This window comes from Rattus rattus, chromosome 5 (assembly GCF_011064425.1).
Source record: "Rattus rattus isolate New Zealand chromosome 5, Rrattus_CSIRO_v1, whole genome shotgun sequence".
Classification (NCBI taxonomy): domain Eukaryota; kingdom Metazoa; phylum Chordata; class Mammalia; order Rodentia; family Muridae; genus Rattus; species Rattus rattus.
In genome coordinates, this window is record NC_046158.1 from 119,452,321 (window position 1) to 119,475,130 (window position 22,810).

Below are 22,810 nucleotides of genomic sequence, written 5' to 3' on the forward strand. Positions count from 1 at the left end.
ACAGACAGTGTATCCAAATTAACAAACTCAGAAATGAAAAGGGAGACATAACAACAGAATCTGAAGAAATTAAAAAAATCATCAGATCCTACTATAGAAGCCTATATTCAACAAAACTGGAAAGCCTGGATGAAACGGACAATTTTCTAGACAGATATCAGGTACAAAAGTTAAATCAGGATCAGATAAACTATCTAAATAGTCCCATAACCCCTAAAGAAATAGAAGGTGTTATTAAAAGTCTCCCTACCAAAAAAGGTCCAGGACCAGATGGGTTTAGTAGAAAATTCTATCAGACCTTCATAGACCTAATAACAATACTGTCCAAACTATTCTACAAAATAGAAACAAAGGGAATACTACCCAATTCCTTCTTTGAAGCCACAATTACGCTTATACCTATACCACACAAAGACACAACAAAGAAAGAGAACTTCAGACCAATTTCCCTTATGAATATCGACACAAAAATACTCAATAAAATTCTCGCAAACCAAACCCAAGAACACATAAAAAAATTTATCATGATCAAGTAGGCATCATCCCAGGGATGCAGTCCACCAATGTAATTCCCTATGTAAATGAACTCAAAGAAAAAACCACATGACCATCTCATTAGATGCTGACAAAGCATTTGACAAAATTCAACACCCCTTCATGTTAAAAGTCTTACAAAGATCAGGAATTTAAGGCCCAAACCTAAACATAGTAAAAGCCATATACAGCAAACCAGTAGCCAACATCAAACTAAATGGAGAGAAACTTGAAGCAATCCCACTGAAATCAGGGACTAGACAAGGTTGCCCACTCTCTCCCTACTTGTTCAATATAGTACTCGAAGTCCTAGCCAGAGCAATCAGACAACAAAAGGAGATCAAAGGGATACAAATTGGAAAAGAAGAAGTCAAAATATCACTATTTGCAGATGATATGATAGTATACTTAAGTGGCCCCAAAAGTTCCACCAGAGAACTACTAAGCCTGATAAAAAAAACTCCAGCAAAGTGGCTGGGTATAAAATTAACTCAAACAAATCAGTAGCCTTCCTCTACTCAAAGGATAAACAGGCTGAGAAAGAAATTTGGGAAACAACACCCTTCACAATAAGTCACAAATAACATAAAATACCTTTCTAACCAAGCAAGTGAAAGATCTGTATGACAAAAATTTCAGGTCTCTGAATTAAGAAATTGAAGATCATCTCAGAAGATGGAAAGACATCCCATGCTCATGAATTGGCAGGATTAATATTGTAAAAATGGCCATCTTGACAAAAGCAGTCTACACATTTAATATAATCCCCAACAAAATTCCAACTCTATTCTTCATAGAATTAGAAAGAGCAATTTGCAAATTCATCTGGAATAACAAAAAACCCAGGAGAGTGAAAACTGTCCTCAACAATAAAAGAACTTCTGGGGGAATCACCATCCCTGACCTCAAGCTGTATTACAGAGCAATAGTCATAAAAACTGTATGGTATTGGTACAGAGACAGGCAGGTAGATCAGTGGAACAGAATTGAAGACCCAGAAATGAACCCACACATCTATGATCACTTAATCTTTCACAAAGGAGCTATATCCATCCAGTGGAAAAAAAGACAGCATTTTCAAAAAATGGTGCTGGTTCAACTGGAGGTGAGCATGTAGAAGAATGCAAATTGATCCATTCTTATCACTGTATATAAAGCTCAAGTCCAAGTGGATCAAGGACCTCCACATAAAACCAGATACACTCAAACTAGCAGAAGAGAAAGTGGGGAAGAGTCTCGAACACACGGGTACTGGGGAAAATTTCCTGAATAAAACACCAATGGCTTATGTTCTAAGATCAAGAATCGACAAATGCTTCTAAAGAGGAATTGGCATCTTATTATATCTAAATGCATTCAGAAGAAAATTTTTACTTAATATCTAATTCTCACCTGGAACCCACTTGATTTCCATTTCCATATCATTTTCTTTTCCTTTCTTTTCTTTTTCTTGAATAACCTGCAAGAGCTGTCTATATTTTGCAATTTGTTCTTCATCATCCTTCTGACTTTTCTTTGTTTTCCCATCTTCTCCTATGTTGACTCCATCTTCACCTAACAAAACAACCAAATAGATCAATCTCATTTAATATTTAGAAACAATTACCTTCAACTTTAGTGTTTAGATCTCATAAGGATATGGCTAAAAAGTCATGTTATGGAAATACTGCAACCACAGACTACAACTTCAATTTGTTACAATGAAACCAAAGACTTCAGCCTTGCACTCAAGAAAGCTCAGATGTGATGAAATCAATGTAAGAGTGACATAATAGTCCCTTCTTTGCATGAAGAATGGCAGTTCAGCCCCCTGTTTGTTCTCTGTCATCACACAGTGGCTTTAAAAGTATTCTGTTCAATAAAAGGAGTCTGCATGTTGCTGGGGTGAATGTGGGACATGGGATTAGCTTCTCAGGCCACAGAAAAGAGGCAAAGAAGTCGTTTAGAACTTAAACCTGAGATTATAAGTTCTTTCTATCTGAATGTGAATAAGCACATTTACTCTTAAGAGGGCTGTTCATCAATCAATCATACAGACAGACAAACTAGGAAGCAAGTCAATTAATTTTACTATGTGGAAAGATAATTGATATTTTTGAATTTTAGCTTCCTAAACCTTAGAATATGAAGAAACAGTACAAAACCCATGAACAATAAATATAACCTGTTTGTTCTACAGTTTCAATGTAAATTCTTAAAGCCAGTAACAAATTAGAAATCTGAGTTTTAATATAAGCCATACAAACTTATCGAGTGTATCAAAATGTACCACCTCTAGTAAAGTTTGAAAGCGATGCAGTCAAGTTTCAGACTTTGTAACATACTGAACTGATATAAGCATGGAGCTGTAAAGCGTAAGTGTTAACACAATGTTCTTACATCTTTAGAAAGGTGATATGCAGGGAAAACGTTGCTTAGGTACATTTCTGAAGACTATTTTCTCCCTGAGTGAATATACAGTGGTTGTAGGCATTCTTTCCATCACCCTATCACACTTTTATATGCTCTCTCAAACAGCTGAAGCTCATTTCTTTGCTGTTGTGCTTTGTGCCACAATAATAATGTTGGATGGAATTCTGTCATGTATCCCGTAATTCAATGGATAAAACATGAGGAACGCATTAACAAAATGGCAATGTATTTCAATTCTATTAAAAGCTTACTTCTGAAAACATAATTAGAAGCCAGATCCTTCCAGGTTGAAATTTTAGTGGTAAGTCTCTGATGGCTTACTTTAAATTGATTTTTTCCAGTACTAAATTGTACTTTCTGAAGCTCTAAAATGTGGGATAACTCATGTAGGTCTGCTTTTCTAATTCAAGGGCAACATTTTATGAATGCCTTTATAGTACATAAGATTTAAAAAAAAAATAAATTCAAACAATAAGCTATTCTTATAAACAATCAGGAATGTTTAATACTCAAATATACTAATGTAGCTATCAGAGGCACTAAATTACAGATCAAGGTAAGTTTGTAGTTTTTTAAAATACTGAAGAAAAAGGCGTGCTTTTGAAAAAATTATATATTTCAAACTGAAAAAAGTTAATGTTTAGTTTCAAGACAAAATACATGATACAAAGTACTATCTATGCTCACTACTTTACACACATCACTTCAGTCTTTCTATAAGCCAGGTACTGTTATAATTCTTAGCTACACAAAGAAAGGAACAAGGTGCTAAGAAAACCTGACCTTTGTTACTTCACTATGTTGTAGTCAAGTTTTGAAACCAGCAGAGACTAAGGGTTTTTCCCCTCTATTTTACAATACTAAAGGTTAAGCATAGGGCTTTATGAACCTTGGCAAACACTGTACCATTGTATACCCAGTGAGTCGGAGATAGTAAATATACTGAAAAATTAATGATTACTTTCTGATGTTAATAATTATTTATCAATAATATTAGGTGTCCCATTGTTAATACTGTTTTAAAATTTAAATGGGGGTGGGGTGGGTGGAGAGATGGCTCAATGGGTAAAAGTACTGGATGCTCTTCCAGAGTACCTGGGTTCAATTCCTTGTGCCCACATGATAGCTTACAAACCATCCATAAATCAAGTTCCAAGGGAACTGATACCCTCTTCAGGACGTTATAGGCACCAAAGGTATTCAAACTGCACACAGACTCGCAGGCAAAACACCCATTTATATAAAATAAGATACAATAATTCCAGGATGAGTGAAATGGCTCAGAGAGGATAAATGCCTGCTGTCGAGCTTGATAACGACTTTGGCCACCAGGACCCACATGATAGGAAGAAAACAACTTAGTCCTGAAAGTTGTTCTCTCAATTTCCATATGCATACTGAACATATGTATACACACACATAAACACAAATGTAATAAAAAACAGTAAAACTTAGTTCATTTTCCAAAACCAAACAAAGTCTAGTTGAACAACATGAACCCAGTCATTCCTAATAGACATGGAATATTGTTTCCCTCTGTATTTTAGAACTAGGGTAAAGGAAAACAATGGAGAATTCTCAGAAGAGTACATAATGCCCACATAGGCATATACATTTACTTTCCATACCTACACTACACGAACACAAATTCATCTTATTTATGAGGGAAAGGCTCTAAAAGGTCTGTGAGAAGGCTATAGTAAATACATTAAGAAATAAAACCTTCATCAGAAAGATTAACAAGCACCAGCCAGCAAGGCCTTAAAATATAAAGTCCTTTATATCCAATAGAAGTACCACTGCAATTACACATGCTCTTTATTAAAACCTCATTACATTTATTTATTGTGCATATACATGTGCCATGAGAACTTGGTTTTCTCCTCTACTAGGTGTGTGAACCCTGAGGATCAAACTGAAGCCATCAGGCTTGACAGCGAGAGCCTTTACCCAGTGAGCCAACTCATATTTGCAAAGACTATGAAACACTTAATTACATGGTTTTATCAACATGTAATATATACAAAGAAATAGCAGCTATTAAACATAATTTTCTTTTCCTTACGCTAATAACTACAAAACAGTATTTTGTGACAAACTTAATGGGATAAAGCACTACTTTCAGTGATATAAAAGCAAAAACCTACAGACTATTCAGAAATTAAGAAAGTTTAGGCTTAATGTTAAAATGTTAATCCCATGTTAAAAGCAGAAATGTATTTCTGTATTGTTTCATATGCCACTAGGTTATAGAAATAATCACCATGTGAAAGGAGAACACTAAGAAAAATGTTACACTGTAACTAAAGATATTCTTTTCTGCTGATTTAAAGCACTTATATCAATGTTTAATATTTCTGCTTTTTCATTTTCTATTTGCACTGAATTCATAGTTTTTAATGTTTCAAAATTCCATTAGACAAAAACAACAAAGATGTAAAGATAACATTCAAAGCTGAAGGGCTACAGCCGCAGCTCAGTTGAACCCATTGAACCACTCAAACTAACAAGCAGACATAAAAATGGAAGAATCTGAGGTTGCTTTGGCAATACCTAGGGGGCTGAGGACGGCTCATTTGGTGGAGTGCCTGTCATGCTAGCATAGAGGCCTGAGTTTGAGCAGGGCAAGTCTCCAACCCCAGCACTTGAAGAACAGAGACAAAACAGACTTCAAGTTCAGTAGACAGGCAGCTTAGCCAATTAGTGAGTTCTACGTTCAGTGAGAGAGGAGACCCTGTCTCAAAAAATTAATTGAACATACTTGATAGTGATCTTTGGTCTCCTCAGCAAATGTGCACATAACTAAACCTATCTCTCTCTCTCTCTCTCTCTCTCTCTCTCTCTCTCTCTCTCTCTCTCTCTCTCTCTCTCTCTCTCTCCTCCTCTCCCTCTCTCTCTCAGAATAAAATCTTCATAACCACCAGTCAAGTCAGAAGCCAGTGGAGTGTTATTATCAGTGTGACTACAGGGAAGTCTTTGGAAATCCAATTTAGAATTACAAGCAAAAGCAATTTTTTTTTGGCATTTTTCAGGCAAATGAAACTGCAAGAGAGTTTTGATAGTAGTTCATTCTTACTCCAGGCATTTCCTCAGTATGTACTTAGAGCTGAAAGAAAGAGGTTTACAAAGATGGCTATGGAAGAAGGGAAATGTAAAACAAGAACAATACAAGACAGTGTTACACCCCCAAACAACACATAATAAAGTACAATTTAGGATTCCTGTAGTAGGCTTGAGGATGTATCTTAGGGAATCTTTGCCGTATTCACAATGACCTGGGTTTAGTAGCCAGCAGTGCAAAATTTGGGTGTGGTTGGTCGATGCCTATAATCCAAATTATAGATCCTAGGAACAGAAGCCGGGAGATCTCCGTGATCTGTGACTTCAAGGTACGCCTACAGAGAGATTTTCTCAACTAATTAATTAGCAATAAAGTGTGTGTTGGGGAGGCATAAAGGTATTTTACATATTTACAAGTCTAACAGGCTAGGCATTTTTACTAAGCCAGAGTTTAAATAAAGTTTGTGGCTATAGAAAGTTAGACTAGCAAAATATTTAGAATTATTTTAAAGCCTGACTTAACTGTTACTATTATTATCATTGTTGTCATTATTATTGGTATGTCTGTACTAAAGCATTAGGTAGAAGATAACTTCTGGTGAGTCAGTTCTCCTTTCATCATGGGTTCTGGAGATCAAAGTCAGGTCACCTGGTTCACACGACAAGTGCTTTTATCTGATGAGCATCCTGCTACTTCAGGCATATATCTATGCACATTCAAGCATACAGTTCTAAGCATATGCAGCCAGTTTGGGGATCTTAAGTTTGCCCCAGACATAGCTCTGTTAACCATAATAAAAGGATTAGCAAGTACCTTCTGGTGCTTCCTCCACCTCTTCTTCATCCTCACTGGAGGAAGCCAAGTAGGCTTCAAAGTCCATGTCCAAAAGTTCATCCTTTTTAAACTTTCTGTTCAGTGTCGTGATTCTTTCGTGATCAGTCTCATCCCAAGTGATCTCCACCTTGAACCCAAGAATGAAATCAATCCCCACACAACAGCACAAAGACAAATCAGACTTATTAAAGCACACTGTTAACTTGATGCTTAGTATGTTTGGCCAATGGTGGCCCATGCCTTTACTCCTAGCACTCAGAGATGAAGGCAGAGGTAGGGGTAGATCCCTGTGAGTGTGAGCACAGGTTGGTCTACACAGTGAGATATTGACAAAAATAAATAAATAAAAGTTACAGTACACCTAAAAAGTTCAGACATGGGCCTGTTTGAAAAAAAAATTGAGTGGCATGAATTCTAAACAGTATCCTATTTGTGGACTGAATCACATGTATTCACTTTTACCTTCCCCTAATTCTTAGCTGTATGAATGATATCTCATTATTGAGTATGAACAAATAGATTAACTGGAGAAAAATGCTAGAAAAAGTTACTACTATTATGAACCAGTGGGAATATGATTTTCATCTGGAGAAGTAAAATGACAGTAGAATCACAGACTAGACGGGATTTGTTAATAAAGTAATATAATTTCAACAGGTACCATTTCATAAAAGGATTAAAAGTCAGTGATGTCAAAGGTTTTCAGATTATACCAAGTAAGTTTATTGAAAACACGACTGAGGGAGATGAGCTCCTAGCCTCTCTTCCAGTGGTTCTCAGCCTTCCTAATGCTACGACCCTTTAATAGTTCTTCAGGCTGTAGTGACCCACAACCATAAAATTGTTTTTGTTGTGATCTCATAACTGTAATTTTTGCTGTTATGAATCATAAAATAAATATCTGTGTTTTCTGATGGTCTTAGGTGACCTGTGAAAGGGTCATTGACCCCCAAAGGAGCCACAACCCATAGGTTGAGAAGCACTGCTCTATTCATTCAACACACAGAAATCTATTTGTGAAAGGGTTCAGGGAGAGCTTTTATAATACAATGTGTTCAAGTCCTCGATTTTTTTCTGTTTAGTCCAATTTTTCCATATTAGACAGCAAGTTAGGTACCAAAGATCCTTAACAAAATCCTTGTTACTCTCTCAGAAGTTTAGCTATTCACAGGGTTTAGAGTTACCCCTTCTCTGATAATTAATTCTGTGCTGATAATGGCCAAATGGTTGCTGTAAGTGGAACAGATACTGGTGTTACAGACAGGATGCAGGGTCTACAGACTAGCTGGCTAGACATGCCGCCTATTTTAAGTACTAAGAATTGAAAATAACATGATGCGGCTGAATCTTTCAGAATTCACTCTCTGGCTCTTTCTATACTTTTGTTACTAATCAATATCAGAACATCCTCCCACAGCAGAGCACGGAGCAGATGCAGTAGCTCTGCATCAGCTTCATGACCTGGACAGGCAGAGAAGCCAGTGTGTTGTACAGCATCACTGCAGGCAAAGACTTAGGGTGAGAGAAACAGAAGCCATTTAGCTAAGTAACAAACTTTTGCAACACACAGAAGTCTGGCTGCTTGTAATTAATATGAAAACTAGTAGTCCTGAATTATTCTACTTCTGTTGTTTACAAAACTTTTGAAAATCATACCTGCAGAAAAATGTGGTCCTATTCCAAATGATTAATAGGTTTTTGTAGCTGTCATTTGAGGTAAAGCTATGTCCTTCCTTCACTCCCTAGAATGTCAATAACTAACATCTATTAAAAGAATCTAAGCTAAAACCCAGGGACTCCGCAAGCAGAGACAAGTATTCTACCACTGAAGTACATCCTCAGGCCCACGTGCTTCAAGATAAAAGGTATAGCATCCATTGCATGAACTCTCAAACACTATTTAATTCTAAACTTCCTAAAAGCAAGAGCCTAACTCTGCATTTAATTCTTCTTTTTCTTTTGTTTTAAAGTCAGGATCTCATGCATCCTACACTGTGACTCTTGAGCTCCTGGTAACCCTGCTCAACTCCCCAGGGGTGAGACTAGAGGCATGTGTCACCGTGCTTGGCCTACATATATATGTTTTTTAAGCCTTAAGAAATACCGTTGATGTTCCCATTGCAGCAGATGTGAAATACTTTGGTTTATATGCTGTTAGATCAACTTCTGAGGCCGCATCCTTGGGCTCATCATCAAAGGTAATATCATCTGGTATAAATCTAAAAAAAAAAAAAACAAAACAAAAAGAAAAATGTATTTAAACATAAAAAGTAGTGATTATCAGGGTTTAGAATCTAATTGGTAACAGTTTATCTACTATATAAGTGTAATGGTTAGAAACAACCTTGGCATAACATCTCTGAAATTTATAAAGTATAAATCTGAAATTTCACTAAGTTTGAGAATTCTTTATAAGAGATTTTGCATTAGGAACTACTAGTTTTCATATTAATAACAAGCAGCCAGACTTCTGTGTGTCATCATTGGTTCACAACAGAGTGCTAAGGTCAAACAGAGCTAATACTGGGTAAGTAGTCTCAATAAAATACAGAGTACCATAAATATAAAAGGTCACTGGAAATAAAGAAAAGTTTAAAGGCTGATTAAGAATAATCTTAGCCAACAATTTCATTTCTATAACTAGCCTTTGTATGCCAATCAGCCATGGTGACTTACAAGTTTTAGGTATCAGGCCATGGAATGTGGGATAGAAAGTAGAGGTAAATAAACTATGGTTATTATAATCAGGTTTTATAATTTACACAGGATAATATGTCCACACACACATATAATGCATCTACTATATTCTATGAAGAACTATCAGGAGGGTACTAAGAGGTGGCTTAGCAGTCAAGAGCACATGCTGGCTCGTGCAGAGGACCCAGGGTTGATTCCTAGCACCTACCTGGCAGCTTACAACTACCTGCAACTCCAAGTACTGGGGATCTCGCATACATAAAATAAAAAGAAATAAATCTTAAAACAAGTTTTTTGAAAGAATTATTATTTCAAGGATACACATTATGAAAATAGCTTGTAAGTTATTTTTGTCAATCATTATGAGCATTCTCTTATTTATTTTCCACAATGTAAGAAAGTATTGCTCATCCAAATGTTTTACCGCTTATGGTCTTGCTATAGTAAGATTCAGTTGTTAAGAGATGAGCTGAATTACCTTAGGTCTATGAAGGAACAACTGCTTTCAAATTCCAGGCCATCGCAATCTTCGTAAATCTTACTCGCTGTTTCTGGAGAATCACACTCCACTACTGCATAGTAGTACTTCAATCGTTTGAACTGGTAGTCTCTTAGCTTCTCTCTAGAGGCCCTAATGAGGAAAAACTAAATCAAAACTATGCATACAGTCATCTGTCACTCCAGTTCCAGGGGACCAATCCCTCTGATCTCAAAAGATATGTGCATTTATGCACACAAATCCACATACAGACAGACTCATAGAAATAACTAAAATAATAAAGATAAATGAGACATCAGCTCTAATGCCTTATCTTGGAAAATGTTTGCTTTGGAAATGAAACAATTCTTGTATTCACCTACTTGTGGTGTGTGTATCTCTAGGCGTATGTATATCATGGTGTATATTTAGAAGTCAGACAAAACCATTTTCAAGAGGTAGCTTCCTTCTTTACCATGTGGGTTCTGGAGAATTGAATTCAGGTCCTTAGGTTGTCAAACTAGATGAAAAGTACCTTTAGCCCTAGCCATCTTGCTGGCCCAGGATCTAAACTTTATAAGCTTAATTTCATTTAATTATAATCTGTTCCTTAAAGGTTGTTCTCCGCTCCTTTTGTTACCATCCAGTTAATCACCATTTTTATTAAGTGCACATATAGCTCCACCTAGTGGTTTACAACTACTTCAACTGTTTCTAACATAAAAATTCCTTTCTTTCTACTTAGCACTCAATTAAGGAAACAAAACAAAACACGCCTAATTCTCAGCAATAAGGCAATCATGAACTATTTTTCCCAATATTGCAATCATTATTTCCAAGCATACACACAAAATGTTGGCACAATGTGCTGCCATCTGTGATCAGTTATCAAGCTGTCCTAATTGAAGTGTTAGTTGAAGTGCAAACTTCTGAATGAAGGCCATGACTTTACTGGGGTTAGTTTTCTATTGCAGAGTGACTCAGTACCAGTCCTTTTCAGGGGCATCCTCAGGAATACTCAGTAACTCCACGGGTCCTTGAACTTGCTCTTCCTTCATCCTCTGCTTTCCAAACTCCGAAGGATATATCTGAACACAAAAAATAAGACAAATTATTCATACATTCTCTTTCATATAATATGCAGGCCTATCAAAACTATGATATCAGGAGTCATGACTCAGCTCAATAAAACTCACTTCAAACTCACTGCAGGAAAGCAAACCTCATTTCTAAGTACATGAGATAAAGCATCCTTTAAAATAAGTAATTTAGGAGACGGGAACAAAACCAGAGCATCATCAATGATGATCTCCACTTCAACTCCAGAGTCAATGGTGGAAGGAAATAATCTACTTTTGAAAGGGGTCCTCTAACTTCTATACAGAGATGTGCACACACACACACACACACACAAATCTAAAATATAAAGCAAAAAAATTTAAAAAGTTAAAAAAATGCTTCTCTCCCTTTACTACCTGTTATATTGGTTTCACACTCAATTGCGTCAGACAATTTTCATATTAATAAAATATTTTTAGGAGGAAAATTAAGTCAGTATAATTAGAAACAAAGTCAGATTTAAGTTAAAACACCTAGAAATATTTACTTTAAATGAAATCAATTCTCACCTTCACAGAAAATACAACTCCTCCTTTGGGCTTAAATGAGTTGAACAGAGCCAGCAAATCTTTTGCCTTTAATCTATCCCAGTCCATGTTGCAAACTGCTAGTCGGCGTGTAATCTGAAAAAGTTAAAGTATTATTAAATATCACAGAATCTTTATTATTCCTTTCTCCCTCCCTCCCTCTCGCTTTAAAGACAGGATCTCACTGTGCAGCTTTAGGGTTGTCCTGAAATTCACTCTGTAGACCAGGCAGGCGTGAACCCACAGAGATCCACCTGCTTCAGCCTCCTAAGCCCTGGGATCTAATCTATATAGTTTTCAATGCTTGAAAAAAAAAGATTAACAATGAACTATCTTCTTTCTCCAGTTCTGAAATCATCTATTTCATTTAACTGATTTAACATGCAAAGAGAGCTTCCCTAGAGGCAAACAATAGTAAATCCACAACAGATAAGCACTATCTCTAAACTGGGTTTTTTGAATTGTTGAACCAGGGTAAGAGCACAAACTGATGTTTTAACCACAACAGTTTTTAAAGATAGTCTCCCAGTGTGTCGAGGGCAAACAGGTTACCCCAGAGCATTTCCTTATTGTGCAATAAGAACATAAATATAAACACCTAGCAAAAACATGCTTAACACTTTGTGTATATTTTAAACTACTTATGTAGAAATCCTTGCTGAGCATAACAGCATATACCCGAAATCCCAGCTCTGTAGAAGAGCTTCTACAAGTTCAACCTTTCATAGACATGTTCAGTCTCAAAAGGTTTTTGACAAAGACCAACATAAATTCATGATAAAATCCCTAAAGAAACTAGGAATAGAAGGAACAGTTCTCAACATAACAAAGTCCATATATGACAAATGTATGCTCAACATTATAGTAAATGGGGAAAAAGTAAAAGCATTTCCTCTAAAGTCAGGAAGGATAGATAGAATGGTGTCTAGTTTCTCTACTCTGATCCACGACAGTACATAAGGCTTAAATACTAAACTCAACCTGTGGGTCTTAAGTACTTAAATGTGGATCTTGATCCCTTTGGCAAACCCTTCTCTCCAAGGGTTCCATTATGATTTATAACAGAAGAAAAATTACAGTTATGAAGTAGCAATGAAGTAGCAATGAAAGTCATTTTATGGTTGGGGATCACCACAACATGAGGAACTGTATTAAAGGGTCACAGCATTAGGAAGGTTGAGAACCACTGACTTAAGACATACATACAGGAAAGGAATTAGACAAATTCCTCATTTTCAACAACATGATCACATATACACTTAAAGGTTTTAAAGGCTCTACCTGGAAACTATTAGACCTTGCACTCTATCTCCTAGAATGTCCTCCTAAACTTGGAGGTAGAGGGGTGTGTGTGTGTGTGTGTCCTCATAGCTGAGCAGTCAAGCCATTTATTATCAATGTTTGACCATTTAGTCTTCGTAACTGCTGCTGCTCACTGTATAAAGCAGTTGCTGACAAAGCTGCCAATAGCACTGATTTATGGAATAAACTTAACCACTTGAGGCGACTCAGCAGACACATCACACCCATTTAGCAAAGCAGCTGTAGCCTCCTTGTTAGAGCCTAGGACCCAAGAGGAAGTAGACCAGTGGGAATGGGAAGAAGGTAATGGTAGGATGTGAGTTCAGATCCCAGCACCTAAATAACAATGTAAAGCATTGAGTACGCCTATAATCCCAGTGTTCAGCAGGTAACAATTGAGGAAGACGCCTGATGTCTGCCTGTGGCCTACACACCTACACACCTACACACACACACACACTCACAAATATAAATTAAAATAGGAAAAAATAAAAATTATGACCTTTGCAGAAAAAAGGATGGTATTAGAAATTGTGTTAAATGAGATACGTTAGTCTCAGAAGACAAATACTAATGCTTTCTTTGTTGCTGCGTTTTAATTTTTTTAAATTTTTGGTATATATGTGTATGTGAACTAATATATAATTCAGAGGTTGACACTGATGTTGCTTCCTGAATCACTCTACATGTTATTATTACAATTTTATTTTAAAGACAGGTTTTTCGCTATGTAGTTCTAGCTGTCCTGGAACTTGCCGTTAGACCAGGCTAGCCTCAAACTCAAGAGATCCATTTGCCTCTGTCTTCCACATGCTGGGTTTGAAGTATGTGCCACTATGTCTGGTTCCATGTTTTGTTAAGGCAGGGTCTCTCACCAAACCTGAAGCTCACTGGCTGGGTAGATTGGCTGGCCAATGAGCCGTAAAGATTATAGTATTTTTGTCTCACTGAAATTCAGGTCCTTATGTTCGCACAGCAAGCACTTTATTGGCTGAACCCTCTCCCCAGCCTGCTGAGTCCAGATTTACCCTTATGTCTCTACATCATGAAACTAGGAAGGGTTCATGAGAGCAGAGGATGAGATCTGAAGGGAGCAAGGGAAGAGAGGATGAGGGAGTACATGTCATCTAAAAGCAGAAGGGGGGACTGTGTGGGGCAAACAACAGGACTCGAAGCAGGAGCAGGGCAGGAGGATGGAGGGCTCATGAGAGGAGGACAAGCAGGAGCAGAGCATCCGAGTACACACGAGTGAAAGTGTAAAGTGTGGCAAAGTACATGACTTTACGTGCGATCTTTAACAAGTAATGAGAACTTTAAGCCCCGCCCCCAACGAAGTTAGAAAGAAAAGAAAGGGACAGAACGTCTCCATTTTACCTGCTTGCACACATCTAATCTCTATACACTAGCTCCATTTCAAGGTGCTCATTCTTTCTTGTGCTGGGATTGAACTTAAAGGCTCACACATGCTAGGCTGCTGTACCACTGAGTTTATCTCCAGTCCTCAAGAAATTTTAATCTTAATCCTGAATCCCACAGGGTGGTGATATGGCTCACTGGTGAGATCTTCCCTGGCAGACAGGAGATCCTGGGTTCAATCAACAACAAGCAAGCCTCACCATCGTTCACTGATAAAGCTCTTCTCAATGTATATTTAATGTTTTCTTTCTGTTTAGTTTTCTTTTATACTCCAAGCTGGCTTGGAACTCACTATGCACTCCAGGACGACCCTAAACTTACAGCAACCTTGCTGCTTCCTAAGCGATGCTACTATAGGTATGCGCCACCATGCCCCACTTCAGTCTACCCACGCTAGCTGAACTGAGCTAGCCCTTCAGTTCCTCTCTACTTAATTTAATGACATCAAACAGAAGCTATAATCACCCATAGAAGCTATAATGTCATAAACAATCTTATTGCAAATGTTACCTCATCAGCCCGAGGAGCATCTTTATCTAATTCTCTCCAAGCATGTTCAAAACCAGGTTCTTCTGGAAATAAATCTGCCAAATCGTCTTCATCTTCAGAACTAGTTTCTACATTTCCTTTACCCCTCGCAAGATCAGGACCACTATCACTTTCATCATCACTTTCTTCATCCTCCTCATCTTCCTCTTCTTCCTCTTCCTCCTCCTCCTCCTCACTATCCTCCTCTTCTTCTTCATCTTCATTTTCATCATCATCCGCTGAGGCTCTATCATCACTTGTGATTTCACCTTCGGATTCCTCATCTCTTCCTAGTTCACTGGCGCTGTCTGAATCTTCCTCCGGGGCCTCTTCGTGAAGCATTCTACCAGCACTGTCTTTTGCCATTATGACTATAGCATATTGTGGGAAGAAGGAGACATAGAGAATTAAATTAAATCCGAATTATTGACATTAGATCTAGTAAAAATAGAACTTTTACAAAACAGAGAAAAGGAATTTAAGTACAGTAACATTTATGCTATACCAAATTATTTAAGTGTAATCATAATCTATAAGATCATGTAAGTGGGTTTAAATACTCATTTAGTATTTGTGGAATACCTGCTTTGTGCTAGGTGTTTAATATAATACATAATCATTGGCAAAAAAAAAGAAGTTATCAATATTTTCAATTAATTTCCAGTTGAATGACTAGGTAACAAGTATTAAAATAAATAGTCAAGTTACTATACTCACAATGAAACTACTCTAAATGTATTAAGTTTCCAAGAGTGGTTACTTTGCAGCTAACTAAACAATGAAGGGAATTAGGTAATCAAAGTGAAAAAAGTTGATGAAGGAAATTTGTTCCAAGCATCAGGAAATGCAACTGTAAAGATCAGACAATTACAAAAAAGCAGCAAACGTGTGTGGGCTGTAGCCAGCAAGGACTCAAGTAACATTAGATCTGAGGAGTTAACAAGAAGTATGATGGAGGAGATTGGCTTTGCCATTGCTCCATTTTCAATGGAGGACACTACAAGGATGTCATCTGAACTACACCACAAAAAACTGGAGGGGTCATGTGGGTAGGAAATAATAAAAACACAAGGACAGTACATCCTCTAGCCATGAAGTGAAGGCAAAATAGAGGTGATGACAGGAGGACTGTAGCACAGTGAAAAGCTCTGGGAACCTCAGATGAGACAGTGACAGGGATATTTGATATGAGGAACAGGGGTTTTAGATGCATCAGTGAGTCCCAGCTTGCTGACCCACAGACACAGCTGGCTGGTTAGACAGGTAGACATGCAACACTGGAAAAGAACTCATTTGATGAAGCGTCTTTATTTTAGATGAGTTCTGGATATCTGAATTCAAAGTGCCTTCAAAGTTAATGGCACGGTGTTTGCCTAGCATGCCAAAGCACTGTGTTTGATCCACAGAACCACAAAACAAAGTGCCTTTGTTTGAGTCATTTAACAAGAAACATCAATAAGGCTGTTTATTGTAAGAGATAGGCTCAGTAAATGTGGGCTGGAGGGGTTGGGGATTTAGCTCAGTGGTAGAGCGTTTGCCTAGCAAGCGCAAGGCCCTGGGTTCGGTCCCCAGCTCCGGAAAAAAAAAAAAATTATGGGCTGGAGATAAAATTTATAACTATTCATACATAATGGAGAAAAGAAGTTATACTATGAATGAGATCATCAAATAGAAACAGTACAAAATTTTCTGCTCTTATATAACTGTTAACCACATACCAAGATGTTTTGTTGAAGTAGGATTTAATTTTTCTTTCACAACTCTGGAAGGGCTCATATTCCACTTTTGAAAGCAATCGCCTCTGCATGTGTGAAAAGTTTATACACTATGTTTAAGCTGGTGTTCCTACTTCAGCTTATTCAAGAGATTATGCATTTGGAGAATGAAATTGTAAAACTTAAGATGAAGAATGTAATTTGTTTTTATTTTAGTCCTGTTATAATAGTTATAAATATTTATTTATATCCTATTATAATACATATAATTCTTTTATAATATTTATTCATTAATCAAATACTTATTGCCTACAATGTATAAAACACTGAATGAGGGAAAGGCAAAAGAAGGAATTTGTAAGATCTAATGCTTTCAATGGGCTCATAAAAAAAGAGAAATTATTGATTAACAAATCTATGATTTCATGCACCATACTAAAGTGTTAAACCTTGTCTATGAAGGTGGGTGAGATGGCTCAGTGGTTATGAGCATTTGCTACTCTTGCAGAGGATCTGGGTTTGATTCCCAACACCCAAATGGTGGTTTACAACATTTGTAACTTCAGTCCCAGCAAAGCCAATGCTCACTTCTTTGACCTTCATAGTAGACATACGAATATAAAAAAAGCTTTAAAATTTTTTGTTTGCATGTCTGTGTATGATGTCCTTGTGCATGGAGGATGGGGAGGAGGCATACATGCCATACTGCATGTGTGAAGGTCAGGACAATTTCATAGTTTTCTCCTTCCTTATATACATGGATACTGAGAATCAAACTCACGATGCAGGGTTTGAGCTGCAAGAGCCTTTATCTGCTGAACCATCTTGCTTGCAGATCACATTGGCCCTGAGATCACTATGTGATCTAGAGAATGGCCTAGAACTCCTGATTCTTGTGACTCACATTCCAAGTACTGGGATTACAGACATTCATCAGCATGCCAGGATGCATGAAGGAATTTATGGAAGATCTCGAAGATATTATTTGGCTTAAAATACAAACCTCAAGACTTTACTGTCTAACAGAGTGGGACTACTGATCCTTCTAAACACATCCAATTCTAAATTTGCTCAAAAAGTTCTTTGGTCCTCAAACTTAATCCCCTCTGCTCTTCTAATCCCAATAAAAATAATGTATTCCTTAGGGTTTTTTCTCTTATTACCTTTGAATGACTACTTCTGAATTTTTTCAATCTCATTTATGTTATGGCCCTTCCTGTAATAATATTCTGTAGTACAAGTTTGACTTTTCCTACCTTAGATCTATGCCGTCCAGTATGGTAGTTAACAGTTAAAAACGTAAATTTGTTAGCATTAATTACAAAGAAGGAACTTGTATACACTAGATATAAGAAATGACTTCATCTGCTTATTTTGGTGTTTTAATGCCACTACTAGGAGATCCACCACTATGTATCTCTAGTGGACAGCGTCAAGACTTTAGCAGACTATTGTCTATCTAAAGGCATCTACAAAAGGGAAAGAAGAGCTGGAACCAAATCTAGCTCCATTCAGCAAGCCATGAGCTCTGGGATGTACTTACTCAAGGGAAATCAATGTGTGGATTCACTCAAGTGCCATCCTCTCACCAAACTATGAACCCCAGAGAGAACTGTGTTGGTGTGTTCAGAGGACATGCGATTTTCTGACTTGCACAAAGGTACCATATAAGCTAGCAATAACCCTAAACAAGGTGACCATGCCTTACAGCAGTTGTCATACAGACACTGAATGAACTAGCGAGTACCCAACTCTACCTCCCTCTTCAAACACATCTCTGCCTATATAATAACATAGCAGCTCTCAGCACTGCTCACGACAAACCAAAATTGTTCACCCAAGCTCTCATGTTTGTCTTTTGGTACCAATACAGGAGAAAATCATTGCCCTTTTTTTTTTTTTAAAAATAATTTTGTATTTTAAAATAAACACTTGACTTTTCTTAATATACTACAAAAATATTGTTTACTTTTTTAAAAGATCATAACAGTAAAACAGTATAATACAAAAGAATTGGTACTGCTAACCAACCTGCTTGCTTTTCTCTTTTTGCCTTAGAACCACTGACTGTTGAAGATTTCACCATTGCAGAGGTACTGGAATCTTTGGTCCTCAGTTTTCCTTTGGGCAAAGCTTCAACACTAAGGTCAGTGGTGTCCCTTTTCTTTTTTCTACTTTGTAGGAATTCTTCACTATCTTTGGGACTTACTTCTGAATCTATCTTTGGAGATTTATGTGAGTTTTTCATTTTCTGAATTCTTTCAGAATTATTTAAGTCATTTTTATTTATAGAATCCTTTTGGTCAGTTTTCTTGGTTTCTTTCTTTTTCTCCTCAATCGGTGTTTTTGACTTTGTTTCCTTTTTGGTCTGGTTTTTTTTCTCCTTCACTCTCTTTTCATCCAGTACTTTACTTTCTTCATCAGAGAGATCAGAATCGGAGTCTGAAAGGTCATAGAAACGCTTCAAGTCCTCTGTAGTGCTGTGGCTAATAGGACGTCCTCTTTTATCAACGGCATAGTTCAATTTAAATTTTTTGTCATGAAACATGGCTCGAAACCTCTTGTCAATTTTGACTTTTCGGTCCTTTTCTGGCATTTCCCAAAATCTGGGATCCTTTGAAACCCGCCTGAACCGCTGGTCATCCATTATTTCTTGTTTGGAGGACATTTTTACAGTCTTAATGAAGAAATATCCAGAGAAACAAAGTACTAAAAATAAAAATTACAATGATGAATGATTAATAATTAAAATATTTTTAAAAACGTTTATTGTGTGTGTATTCTCTCCCTCTCTCCCTCTTTCCCTTCCTCCCTCCCTCCCTCCCTCCCTCCCTCCCTCCCTCCCTCTCTCCAAATGTACAAAATTAAAACCACTTAAACTTAACTTCACCTACCCAAACTATTTGGGGTAAAACATAAAAAGAAAGACACAGCAAAACATAATCCTTCCATTACAGATTACTTGAAATAAACTTGTAAACCAAACAGAATCCTAGGGTTTTGGGGAGGGCAATGTTTAATTGTTGACTGCCTTTAGAATTTTTGCTATTTTTAGCCTGTACGTGCCATCAATTCAAAGATTATTCTTGGTGCATAGAGCCACATACGCAAAACCAAGATTCTGAAGGCAGTCATGATTATTGTGAGTTTGAGGCCAGATCTTATGTTACATAGGGAATTGGTGGTCAGTCTGGGCTCCATAGTTAAATTGTTTCAAGAAACCAAAGATGGGGAGAAGGCTGAATAGGATTTGATCCTCTAGAACGTACAAAAAACCCCCTCAATACCTGTAATCCCAGTGCTGAGCAGCTGGGGCAGGCAGAGACAGGAGGATCCCTGCTCATCCAACTTAGCTTACTTGAGGAGCTTCAGGTTCCAATGAGAGCAATTGAGGAAGACACCAGCAGTCACCTCTGGCTCCATAGAAGCACCCTTCCAAACATGAGCACACAAGTGCATGGGCATGTGGGCTGGTATGAGCATCTACATATGCAACAGACACACAGAGACAAAACCAAGATTCTGAAATCTCAGTTGGTCTAATTGGGTTTTCATAGTCTTGTTTCATTCTCTTTGTTAATCTTTCTTTCATAGTTGTAGCAGCTTTTGGTTCTACAAAACTGTCTCCTAATTAATGAGGGGCATAAAAAAAATTAAACCAGATTTACCTCAGTGTTGTTTCTGTAAATCCTACCTTCTATCAAGACCAAAATTAATTTCAAACTATAGTTAACAAATGTCACATTTTTAATAAATTTTTCCATGTGTGTGATATGTCTGCACCACTTCTGTGCCTGATGTTCATGGATGCCTGAAGAGGGCTTCTGGTCCCCTGGAACTGGTTTTACTGACGGGGCAGTAGTCAGCAATCAAGTGAGTGCTGGGAATTGAACCTAGGTCCACTGGAAGATCAGCAGCCAGTGCTCTTAACCACTGAGCCACCTATCTAGTCCCAAATGTCACTTTTTAATAACATTTTATTCTCGAAGTAACTAAAATCTAGATAGGCTATAAACAGGAAAAGTTTGTATGCCTAATGTTCCCTTGTAAGCTGTAAACCAGTCTCTGATGGTTTGATTACTCCAGATATCAACTTTGCAAAAAAGTCAGAAGTCTCTGTAAGAATAAAGGCTGACTGACCAAGCAAAACAGTATTACACAACTCACTTCTGCGACAGTAGGTCAATACTACGGGCTAGCCCAGCCTTGAACTGCAATCATTTCTGTCTCAGCCTCAATACTGGGATTACAGGTCTGTGCCGTCATCACACAGGTCAGTGTTGCTTTACTTCAAAATCCTTTACATTCTAATGAGAAAAAGGAAAACTTTTCGCGGATACGTATATAAATTCCAGATGTACTACAATACTTTGAACAACTTTACAACACAGCTACCACCTTACCCAACTACACTGCTTGTAAATGGGGAAAGAGAAGCCCTCAGCAAACATGGGACGTTCAGAGAGGCGAAAGCAACTAGACCTCACTTCAAACGCTTCGCCTTATCCCTATAGTCCACCCACCCTCTGGCCTGGGGGCTCGTCCCGAACGATCATCCCACCTCACAAACTTTCGGGGTAAGTTACTCGGCTGCGTTCTCTCTCTCGAAGCAGCTCTGAAGGGAACAGTGAAGCCAGAAAGGGACTGAACTATAGGCGTACTACTCAACTCACAAATTCCAAGGAGATCCCGACGGACAACCACAGTTACTCACTACTCTTTTCCGATCCCAGTCTGAGTTCACATGGAGCACATTCCCACAATCCTTTGCGTGACGCCCCGCCGTAACGGCACGCGAATTAGGCCAAACTACTTCAACCTTCTACCTTGAAACAATTTTGTCTCACTGCGCCAGTCGTAGTCCCTTTGGCGCATGCGCACAATAGAAAACATGCCCAGCTGTGGCGCCGCAGCTAGAGATGCTGCGACAGGTCGTTCTTTCGCGCCTATACGCAAGGCTTGGAGGTCCTGCTGTCTCTGCAGCGAGCGGTGGTCGCAGGGAGGTCGCTTCCAGTGTTCCTCCTTCGGGCAGCACCTCGCCCAGAGCTCTAAACATCTTCGACAGGGAATTGAAGAGGAAGCAGAAGAATTGGGCTGCCCGGCAGCCCGAGCCCATGAAATTTGACTACCTGAAGGAGGAGGTCAGATTGTGGGACCGCGACGGAGGGAGGCACGGAGCCTGGTAGGGCGGACCCATCCACCCGACCGTGTGACCTTGAGAAGCGTCACCTTCCTGGGACTTTCGGATTATCCTGGAAGGACGATAGGCTCTGATAGCGTGCATGGCAGTCATTCATTCGCTTAACAAACACTGCTTGAGTTCCAGGGCAAAGCAGGATCTCCACATTTGCAGAGCGGGAGACATACATAGACAAGGAATGTAATTGCAGCTAGAGTAACGTGAAGAAAAAGTGGTAGTGGTATTGGTGACTGCGATGGTCAAGAATGACTGCTATGGGTGAAAAGTATGAAAGTTTAGTCGAGGCTGATGGGAGATGGGTCGAATCTCCTAGGAAAAGGAAAAGTGCAAAATTCCTAAGGCCTTCAATAAATCCCTCCTTTCTATTCAAGAAGGGCATCTGGATTACAACCTGACTGAAACCTTTGAGTGTGCACAAGTAGAATCTATTCAGTAGAGTATATGAGAATCATTTCTGAAATAACCAAAAACTATTGCCATTGGGAATCGTACAAAGTGTGCTGCTGCTCAGGGAAAAGACTTCGTTCGATGTCCTAATCCCTTGCCCATCACCCCCTCAAAACAAAATCAACGATATTCTTAGCTTCCAAATAGTAACCACAAGTTCAGAATGTTTATAAGAGACTTGAGGGCAATGTGTGGATAGTTGGCTTTATCCTGGAAGACGCCAGCCCAGTGAAAGGTGGTACTTAGCATTGTGTTCTGGAAGGCCATCTATACTTTTCCACACTTGCTGTTTACTAATTTGCAAGCATTGGCTTTCTTAATTCATTATGTAATATATACTAGTCTGACCTCGAATTCATAGAAATCCACCTGCCTCAGCCTCCTGATGTTGATAATGGTTTTGAGTTTTTGAGACAATATACTGGCTTGGAATTCGTTATGTCACCACGTATTGCAGACTGGCCTCAGACTTGTGGTAGCCCTCCTTCCTCTGACTCCTGAACAGTAGGACTCTAGACATAAACTGCCACACCCAGCAGA

General features: G+C 38.2%; 2 protein-coding genes across 4 annotated transcripts in view; one reads left to right on the plus strand and one right to left on the minus strand.

Moving 5' to 3' along the window:
- Positions 1–21,352, minus strand: part of Esf1 (ESF1 nucleolar pre-rRNA processing protein homolog) — a 52,430-nt gene extending 31,078 nt beyond the window's left edge. The window contains exons 1-9 of the mRNA XM_032904307.1: positions 21,185–21,352; positions 18,655–19,332; positions 14,891–15,279; positions 11,645–11,758; positions 11,004–11,104; positions 10,017–10,169; positions 8,946–9,060; positions 6,821–6,968; positions 1,927–2,088 (exon numbers count right to left, since the gene is read on the minus strand). Coding sequence (XP_032760198.1) covers positions 1,927–2,088; positions 6,821–6,968; positions 8,946–9,060; positions 10,017–10,169; positions 11,004–11,104; positions 11,645–11,758; positions 14,891–15,279; positions 18,655–19,291 — 1,819 coding nt within the window. The 5' untranslated portion in view covers positions 19,292–19,332; positions 21,185–21,352. The remainder of the gene's footprint in view (positions 1–1,926; positions 2,089–6,820; positions 6,969–8,945; positions 9,061–10,016; positions 10,170–11,003; positions 11,105–11,644; positions 11,759–14,890; positions 15,280–18,654; positions 19,333–21,184) is intronic.
- A 147-nt stretch (positions 21,353–21,499) lies between these two features.
- The window catches only part of Ndufaf5 (NADH:ubiquinone oxidoreductase complex assembly factor 5), a 29,502-nt gene continuing 28,191 nt past the window's right edge, over positions 21,500–22,810 (plus strand). For all 3 annotated transcript variants that reach the window (XR_004388035.1, XM_032904308.1, XM_032904309.1), the window contains exon 1: positions 21,500–21,764. Coding sequence is in view for 2 of the 3 variants with exons in the window: in XM_032904308.1 (XP_032760199.1) it covers positions 21,543–21,764 (222 nt within the window). In the remaining variant the exon portion in view is untranslated. The remainder of the gene's footprint in view (positions 21,765–22,810) is intronic.